The sequence below is a fragment of the Psammomys obesus genome, unplaced genomic scaffold (assembly GCF_907164565.1).
Source record: "Psammomys obesus unplaced genomic scaffold, mPsaObe1.curated_primary_1811, whole genome shotgun sequence".
Taxonomy (NCBI): Eukaryota; Metazoa; Chordata; class Mammalia; order Rodentia; family Muridae; genus Psammomys; species Psammomys obesus.
In genome coordinates this window covers 19518668-19528770 of record NW_026596091.1, presented here as the reverse complement: position 1 = coordinate 19528770, position 10103 = coordinate 19518668, and the positions used below count along the sequence as shown (strand labels likewise).

The window sequence follows — 10103 nt, the reverse complement described above, 5'->3', positions numbered from 1 at the left end:
TGAGAGAAAATTAAGAAAGGCAGGCACCAGGGGTACTTCTACTCTGCTGTATATGGCAGTGCTTTTGAACAACTCTTTCTGTGAGTCAGAAATCCTGAGCAACAGCTGCAATTAGAGAAGAGCGTCACTTTCCATCAAGGTTCACGGGTGTTGGATGAGATGAGGGACAAAGGGAAAGGAGGGGGCAGTGAGGAGAAACAGGGAGGTTTGGAGATGAAGGCAGTGTGCTTCCTGTACAGTCATGACATCATCCTCCTGCTCATATATATATTGGGAATGGCCAGAGCATCTCTCATAGTTCACTCCCTTTCAAAGCCAGCTAAAGGCTAGAGCCAGCACCGGGAAGCACCCTCAGTGTCTTCCTGGCTGTGTGGACCTGCTATCGGAAGCTGAGAGATGATCATAGGGATGAACCTCCAGCTGGTGTGCCTGACACTTCTGGCTTTTAGCTCCTGGAGTCTGTGCTCAGGTAAGCTCAACTTCGGCTCACAACTCCCTGAAGTGATTTCTCTCGCAGTCTGCTGCTCCTCAGGTTAATGAAGCCAAAAGGAGTGTCTCTCTCTCTCTCTCTCTCTCTTTCTCTCTCTCTTACTCTCTCAGTGAAAGAAACAGTGACTATCATGTTTCTCTCCTTTCTGATTATAAGAACTGAAATGTCTATTTTCCTTTTTAAAAAAATCTGTAAAGCAGTAAATGGGGTTTCAAAGAAATACAACATATTCTACTTTGGAATATTACCACTAAAGAGAGGATAAATAAGAGTAATAAGACAAGCATGACAATCTGAATTGGGCTGGTCATTGTTAAGGAGAATAGAGGCAGTGCTTGTCAGCATGCAGAAATTAAGGATCCCATTCACAATCTTTTACTCTTATCTTTCCTTATTCTCTTAGGGATGTGACTTCTCTCATTCACTTACCTTAGTCATTGTCCTATACATGGGTTAGAACATGTGAAATAAATATCAATAAATAAATGAGTGAGCATTGTTTACAGAATATTTTTCTGATGCAACACAAAATGTCCTGAGGTTTTTTGTGAAAGCACATTTTGTAGTCTTTCATTGTGACAGTCGTGATATTATATTAACATAGCTGTCACTTTTCTGAATGCAATTTAAGTTAGCATAAGCAATAGACATGAGTTTGGCACACTTACATAGATGATCAATTTAGCTTTAGAGTGTTTTGTATATAGCAGTTAAGGAGAAGAATTGTAGTATTATCAGATATGTATTAACTCTCCCTGAAAGCAAAATAAATTTAAAAGAGTAATGTGAACTATTTTGATGATTGAAGTGTATTTTAATTAATAATTGGAAAATAATTGAAGAAAAACTTCAAAATGGAAAATCTTAGGGCTAAATGAAGTAAAGTCACTTAACTTATACTTGTAGAAATTGTAGTTAATAACTAGGACTATGAAGTATTAGTACAAACTCTTGCTCAGCTTACTAAGTGCAAAGATAACTATAAGAATGGAATGTGATTTATTTAGAATGATTTAGTTATTTTATTAACATAAGACATTGTAAATATTTTATGAGACATTACAGTTTTCTGTAAGTATATTTTTATCAGGTAATTGCAGGAATTAGTTATAATCTGAGATTCTAAAAATAGGTATTGTTTAAAACCTGTATATTAACTCTTGAACATTTTCGGTGACAAGTGCAGATTTTTATCAGTGATTAATAAAACCATTCATTTTGAAATACAAACAATTAAACATATATCTGTAACAAACCAAGCAAAGGTGTCTCCAGAATACCTTAGTTCTTCCCTGCACTTTTTCAGTTGTTAGCGTCAGGTGGGATCCAGTGTTTTAATATAACCTCTGCTTTCTTTTATCACACGAAGCCAGTGGATATTCAAATGCTCCAAACCTGTTTTAGTATTTTTAAATTTTGCTTCTCTATACAATACTCACAAATGGAGTGTGGGAAAATATGTTCCCAAGTGAAATCAGGGATCTGTTTTCAATACTACTTACCATGTGTTGATGAGGAGCTCTGATTTTGCTTAAACTGTTTCCTCACTTGCTTATGATAAAATTGAAAGCACACAGTTCAAACTTCTTGTTTAAAACAGAAACTGATTCTTTCAAAGAGTATTTTATAAAATGACATTTGTAGTGAAGTGAATCTCAGTATAGTTTCTATTCTAAAATTACCACTGAGTATCCACATGGCTTTGTCATAAAATAAAAATACAATTGTATTCATATTTTATTATGTTTTTATTAGGTATGTATTTTCTGTACATGTGAACTATTGCTCATGTGAATGACCTAGTGTTGGGTATGTGATGATATAATATAATTAAATGTTATACTGAGATTCAGTGATGAAACAATCCTAAATCATGAATACTTTTCTTAGCAAATTATCGTGTGCTTATTTTCTTAGGAGAGATTCTGTTATTGTAGCTGACAACATAAAATTAAACTGTGATAAGTTTCTTTCTGAATACTGCTTTGAAGGAATTCCATGTAGAAGCTTATTACAATAAGCTTCAAAGACTAAATTTTATAAATTTAAAATATGTTGGTTACCATATAATTACATGATATGTGGTTACATAGTGAACATTTGGTTTTTATTTTATTCAGACTCAGAAGAGGATGTGAGAGCATTGGAGGCAGGTTTATTGACAAATATGCATGCATCAAAGGTAACTTTTTTCTTTCTTTCCTTTAATACAGGGTTGAAGGAGGTAAAAATATTCACTCTAAACATTATATTATTTCCTTATGCAAATCAGTATAGATATAGTTACCTACCTCAAAACTGGAAAGGTCTTTAGGAGACATTTCTTTTTTGAGAATTTCTTTTTTCTTCTGGGGATTTGCAGCTGTTTATATGAAAAGGAAAATGTCTATAAGACTGTCAATTGCTATATTTCAATTGTAATTAAAAAGCCACAGATAATGTCCTGTACATACTTAAAGTAATTTGTTTTCATCATTGTTACACTGTCACAATGAAAGGCATATTGGCCTGAGGTTACAGAAATAAGTGAAACCTAATTGAAGATTTTACATATTTTTGTTTGTTGTAGAAAATAACATAGATTTCCTAAAACACGACATCATTGCAACATGGGGAGGGAACACAGTATAGAATAATGCTTTAATCAGGTAAACCTTGATATACATACCTAAAGCTTTGACTTCTGGTCAATTTAATCTTGGGCAACTGGTTAGTAAAAGTCTGACCTTGGCTTTCTAATCTTTGAGTGCAACAACTAGAGTGTAGAGTCTAGAAATTTATGACTCTCTGATAGCTTATAAAAACTCCATTACCTATGGAGGAGTTTAAATTCTTACTCTTTCAAAAGTGTTAGCATAGATATTTAATATTTATTGAATGAGCCCAGTGAAATTCTGTATTCTGAGCAAAATTCTGAAACCACACAAGTACCTTTTCTAGTTACCAAGTTTCGCCTAGGAACAAAACTGTTAGAATATATCACATTACCATGCTATCATATTGAATTAATTGATTCAGACTTAGTCAAGTACTGTGTATTAAAATTGATGGTTAGAATACAGTTATCTGATGAAAATATAGGGACTTCTTTTGAGGTGAACTTACCTCTTGCATTTAGAATTGAACAATGTTGCAGAGAAGATGGGACTTGACATGTGTGATAAAAAGCAATCAAGATATTGACCTCAATTCTTAAACAATATTATAAATTAGTTCTTCTAAACATAGCTCTTCCATAATCAAATAAACACAGTCTAGGCACAAATATCTCTACCAAAAAGGAGTAAAAATGAAAAAAAAATATATTTATTGTTTAAGTGTGTATTTGAGAGCACATAATATTGTTCCCTTACAACTAATGAAGATGTATGTTCTGCTATGGTCCTTAACAGGCAGTTTGATAAAATCTAAGATCACCTAGAATTCAGTGATGGCCAATATCTACTAAAATTTACCAAAATAATGTTTAATTATTGAAGAGAAACAGATTATTATTTTGTAAATTGAATAACAGAAATATCCTTTTTATAAGTTTGCTTTATAAACTTAGTCAATATTAACAAGAAATTTATTCATGCAATTATAACAAGTGGTTTCATTAATACTTATTCAGATATGAATGGCTACAATCTATTCATTTCAAAAGAAGGAAGATATGTGTAGTCAATTAATACTCTCTTCTGTTAGATGTAAAGCCCTTAGTGTCTTAGAAAGAATTTTATTTTCAAATTCTAAATATGCATTGTTTACAGGTGTATGTTCTAAATAATCTCCAAAATGGAACACAGTTTTGAAAGTACTACCATCCTGAGAACAAGTGAGAGTCTGAGTTCCTCCCTCTGACAAAATAAATGCAAGAAAAATAAATTCAGTAACCGGAATGGTGTCATTTTCTGTACTGAAGAAAATATCTTGCAAAAGTATGATTCAATCAGTCTAAAACAGTTCAAGAGGAAGTATTTAAATGAGGGAGCGGGATACAGCTGGGACACAGAGTTAACAAAATGTAACTAAAAAGAAAAAAATAATAAAAAAAATAAATTACATTGCTTCATTTCAACTGAGATAAGTAAGATATAAGCTTTGATGAGAATTTATCCAGAGATAAAATTACTCCAATTTGCTGCTAGGATAAAAATAAAAGGCACATCTCATGTTGTTTTATGAAATTATTTATTATTCATTTCTACTGTTCAACTATGTTTTTATGTTTATAGTAGTATATAAGTGAAAACTCTAGATATATGACCAGTTTAACCATATGGCTACATTTAAATTTTAAAGAGAATAGTATTTTATTCTGTTTTTGTAGTTCCATTATAAAAACTCCAGAGATCTTCATTTTTCTTCTTTCCACTCTTTAAGTCAAGTGTGTGAAAAAATACTATCTTAGGATGAAGCTGTTTAGACAATAAAATGCTATTACTAAAAATATCAAGGCAGCAGAAGCTCCAGTGAATTCAAATGGGGGGTGGGGAGGCAAACACAGGAGAATTTGTTTGCAGTTCTCACAATACATTTTTTTAAATTATTACCACTAGCATTAGAGTATAGTTTCACTAAGAAATAATACTGGTACAGCATGTTTTCTTTGGAAGCTAATCTAAACATTTTTTTAATTAAACTCAAATCTTTATATTCTCTGGAAGTGCTGTGCATGCTTTTGAAAGAGCAACTGAAATCTAGGATTTGTTACAAACTCTCACTTTTTTTTTAATTCAGATGTAAAATTTTACAACTAGATGAGTCCTGATGACCTTACTTACCTTTAATTTGTTAAAATCCTTGACTTCACTATCTGCTAAGTTGATCTTGATTCAGTGAAGCAAAGGTAGTGATGCTAACCATATTTCTTATGTCACAGTTAATAATGAAACACACTTGGCTAGGATTATACAAAGAACTCGTTATTTATTTTTTATTTAAACTTTTTCAAACACATTTATCAAATATGTTTCTTCTTAGTTATCCTTTGCTGCAGTTCCATTTCCTGGCAGGACACAGCCACAAAGACATTTTGACTGATAACAGAAAAATAATGTGATGTAGTCAGTTACATCAACTCTTTTCCCACTCTACTTTCTGTGTTCAAATGTGTCTAGGAAGCACGTTGTAATATTCTATTTCATTCCAGTCTATTCTTCTACTTTATTCTCTTTTATTTTCAACTAACCCACATCTACATGCTATTGAATATCACCATGTAAGATCTCAGATTATTTAATTAAAACCCTTTCCATTTCCTTTCATCCTATTACAGTTGACAGTAGAATGTTCTTTCAAAACAGTGGAGGTGTATATATAATTTCCACCATAAACACCACAAACAATGCCAGACTCAGCAGGCTCCATTTATATAGTTATGTATATGTATGCTTACAGCAGTAACATCCAAACAAAAAGAGGCCATAAATTTAAGAGTGACTGGAGACATGGGAGGGGTTTGAAGGAGAGTACTTGAGGGAAAACAGAGAGAGAAATAGAGGGGGGAAATTTGCCCTCTGAAAGACTCTTCCTAGCAGGATATCAAAGGATGCTGAGACTACTAGGAAAACTCTGGGCAGAGTGTAGGGAATCTTACAAAAGAAGGGACAGATGAAAGACCTGGAGGGGACAGAAGCTCCACAAGGAGAACAACAGAAACAAAAAATCTGGCACAGGGTTCTTTTCTGATACTGATACTCCAACCAAGGACCATGCATGGAGATAACCTAGAACCCCTGCACAGATGTAACCCATGGCAGCTCAGTCTCCAAGTATGTGGGGCAGGGATTGCCTCTGACATGAATTCAGTGCCTGGCTTATTGATCACCTCTCCCTGAGGTAGAAGCAGCCTTACCAGCAACAGAGGAAGATAATTCGGCCAGTCCTGATGAGACCTGATAGGCTTGGGTCAAGGGAAGGGGAGGAGGACCTCCTTTATCAGTGGACTTCAGGAAGGGCATGGGAGGAGATGAGGGAGGGAGAGTGGGATTGGGAGGGGATGAGGGAGGGGGCTTAAGCTAGGATACAGAGTGAATAAAGTGTAATTAATAAAATTTAATTAATTAAAAATATAGTTGATGGCAGAACCAGGGATCTAAAGAACTAATCTATGAAACACTGAAATAGAATATCTCTAAAGAAACTTCCAAATGGAATAGCGTATATACTGGTAAGGAACAAGCTATTGCTGAAATAAAATGGTGAATGTTTCTTCTAAAATATCATATAAACTCAGAGCATTACAGGTTATCCACGGTTGGATAACCTTGTTCAAGGCATTCAATAGAATGGATTACAAGCTTTTTGAAAACAAAGTAAGTAACCTTGTACTCATAGATTTGAATGTCTGTGAGTTAAAAGTATAATAAAATGGTTCATACATTCATAGTTTTATTGCAAGTAGAACTTATAATGCTTCAACCAAATCAAAGCATATCCCATACTCTTCTAACAGGCTTTAATTGCTTTGTCCTTTTTCAATATTTCAGATCAGTAAAGCAAGTGTGCCCTCTTGGAAAATGACCTTACTAAATGTTTGCAGCCTTATAAATAACCTGAACAGCCCAGCCGAGGAAGCAGGAGATATGCGTGATGAAGATCTTGTTGGAAAAAGGAAACTTCCCCTTGTTCTAGATGGTTTTAGCCTGGAAGCAATGCTGACCATATTCCAGCTCCAGAAAATCTGCCACAGCCGGGCCTTTCAACACTGGGAGGTACAGCAGAACACTAGACGGGCACGAGAATCGTGGCACTAAGTGGGCTCTTACTTGTACTTACTCCTATACTCGGATTAGATCATAGTAGGAGGACTTAAAAAATACTTGAAAGTGTTAAACCATCCTTTCAACTCAATAACCGTTCTTAAAAGTACCCTCCAAATATGTGGAGAGTAACAAACTTTTCACTCTTAAAAGGGTGATGATATGTGTTAAGGTACATTTGAACTATGTATGTAAATGGATGATGTCCTGAGGTAGGTTTTCCTGGTAATAGTGACATGTATTAAGAAATTTAAGTAACTCCAACTGTTTCATTAAGACAAAAAAAAAATCACGTGTAGTAATCTATAACCTAACACAATACGAAAGTTTCAAAGGAAATAAATTAAAGACCAAAGGGGTTCTAGTTGCAACTCACAAATTAGCTTGTTCATAGGAATTGTTTCCAGCTTTTGTAATTGATTATTTGGCAATTAAAATATTTCTTAATTTTTAAGTATAGGTGTGCTTTGTGCGTGTGTTTGTGTGTGTGTGATAGCAATTAACTCTTAACTTCAAAAACTATTTTTCTACTGATAAAACAAGCAAAAGAGACGTAATTAAAGGAACAGCTTTACAGATGCTGCTGTTGCATATTTAGATTACTTATTTATGCATTTTGTTCTGTTTTTCTTTTTAAGACAACGTCTTAGAGTTATGTAGCCCCGACTGGCCTAAGACATACTATGTAGCCCGGAATGGCCTTGAACTTGTAGCAATCCTCCTGCTCCTGCTTCCCAAGTGGTGGTATCACCCCTGTGCACTAGCCTGTCTGGTTGACCTATCATTAAAGGGGGAAAACTGAAATTTTTGGTAATCTACTATTTGTCAAAAAGCATTCTCAACAAACACTCATTTTGTTAATAAAAAACAAACATTTTTATTGCCTTGATGCGAACTTCACTAAAAAAAAATGTATTAGGGCTTGGGAAAGAAATATCAAAAATTTGAACTGTGAGAAGAAAAATGTGGGATGCAACTGAATGTTCCTAAAAAAGAAAAATGGAATAGGGTTATACTTCTCCAAATGGAAAAACATTATTTTTCAGATCAAGCTCTGGGAGCTTTGATGGTGTTTTACATTGTGGGGTTACACCGTGCTGCAGATCTGAGGGCGCCCTCCCTGTTAATGTAACAAGCCTGTGAGTGGCTGCTGTAAAGATACCCTGTGGAAGGGGAAATGCCAGCAGAGCTGCTGGTGTTTATGTTAACTGGTAAACAGAAAGGATGCTTTCCAGATGAGAAAACAAAAAGGCTAGCTCAGATTTACTTGTTGCACTCTTTATCCTTTAATTTCAATTCCAGCTAAATGGTACAATCTTTAAAACACCATTTAGCTCAATAAAATCTGAAAATTCAAATCTTAGCAAAGGGAAATGTCAATTATCCCTTATTTATCCAGACAAGAAAGACCCTCAATAAACTAATTAGCAGATAAGTCAACTGAACATGAGACTGGAACTCTTGTTATTTTAACTGTTGAGTCATTTAAAAATGAAATGATAATATCATTCTGAGCACAGTACAAGAAATTACAGACTATACACTTTAAAGAAACTAAATATTAAAACCCCACATTGCCTGACAGTAGCTTCCTTACCTTCTCTGAAAATGAATAACTATGGGTAAAAATAAAATTCTTGGTGCTAGAGTGGCATGATGTGCATTACAGATGAAACATCACTATTTGTTATTGTGACCCAAAGTTTGGGAGAAGGAGTAATCTGAATAAATCTTAGCTATTTAAAGTTTCCACATTTGTTGATTTCTACATCTAAGAAACTTGGAAAAGGCAATCTTTTCTTTGTTTAGAAAACTGATCATTGTAATGTCTTTCAAATCATGTCAGTAATTGACTTAAATCAATATCAAATCCTGTTACCTTCTTGTTCAAATGACATATCAGATTCAAAACTATATTTATTGTGATATATTTCATATCATTTTGTACTGCCATTATATAAGCTAAGCCTTAAAACTAAGTAGAAGGTATCTGTTGTATGGTTTTTCAGTTGGAAAACGTAAATATATTTTTGAAAAGAGGTAGGCTGCTGAACTGGTAAAGGACATAAATAATCAAAATAATTATAATCTGATTCCACCTCAGTCATTGATAACCATCTGTCACATGACACAATTGTTTCTCTGATCCTACAGGTGCATTGTACTTAAAATACCAAAAAGTTATGTGAAATTTATTTCATGCGTGTAAATTTCTTTTCTGTTTTCTCTGTTTTAGATAATTCAGGAAGATATTCTTGATAATGGCAATGACAAAAACGAGAAGGAAGACGTGATAAAGAGAAAAATCCCTTATATTCTGAAAAGGCAGCTGTACGAGAGCAAACCTAGAAGGCCCTACATACTCAAGAGGGGCTCCTACTATTACTGAAAAACTACTTCTTAACATGTGATTGTGACCGATCACCCTTTATCTAGACATATAATCATATCTTTACCTAGATATATAATCATATATGTATAAATGTGTGAGAACTTAATTATTTCATCTATTCCACAATTGTGGCTTATTGGATGTGATTCTTCTGCATTCATGTAAATTTGACTGTTTTCAAATAAATGTATATCCTGGGCATGTTGTGTTCTGAATAATTGAAATAAATAAAATCATATAACATATAGATTGTTTTGTATTTTTGCAAGAAATATTATAGGTTGTATGAACAGTCACAACATTTGGCATTACAGCAAAGTAATAAAAAAAAGAAATGAGCATACATCGTTAACCTAAAGCAGAACCATTGCACCATTTTGTTTATTTGATTGTTTTATTATTAATTGAAAGAAATATACACTGTTTTTCAAAAACCACTCATTCATCATCTCAATACAAAGGAGAATTGCTGTCC

The 10103-nt window shown here is 33.8% G+C and overlaps 1 protein-coding gene across 1 annotated transcript; it reads left to right on the top strand.

Annotated features, from left to right (window-relative positions):
- The first annotated feature begins 255 nt into the window (after nt 1-255).
- Nucleotides 256-9794, top strand: Nts (neurotensin). The gene is made up of 4 exons (XM_055627934.1): nt 256-469; nt 2611-2672; nt 6964-7188; nt 9473-9794. The coding sequence occupies exons 1-4, from the start codon at nt 397-399 to the stop codon at nt 9623-9625; spliced, it is 513 nt and encodes a 170-aa protein (XP_055483909.1). The 5' UTR covers nt 256-396; the 3' UTR covers nt 9626-9794.
- The last annotated feature ends 309 nt before the right edge of the window (nt 9795-10103 follow it).

Bases quoted from the DNA above. Each gene is read 5' to 3' on its own strand.
- Nts (XM_055627934.1), top strand. From the start codon at position 397: ATGATCATAGGGATGAACCTCCAGCTGGTGTGCCTGACACTTCTGGCT. The intron at 470-2,610 runs GTAAGCTCAACT...TATTTTATTCAG, and splicing joins CTCCTGGAGTCTGTGCTCAG to ACTCAGAAGAGGATGTGAGA. The intron at 7,189-9,472 runs GTACAGCAGAAC...TCTCTGTTTTAG, and splicing joins GGGCCTTTCAACACTGGGAG to ATAATTCAGGAAGATATTCT.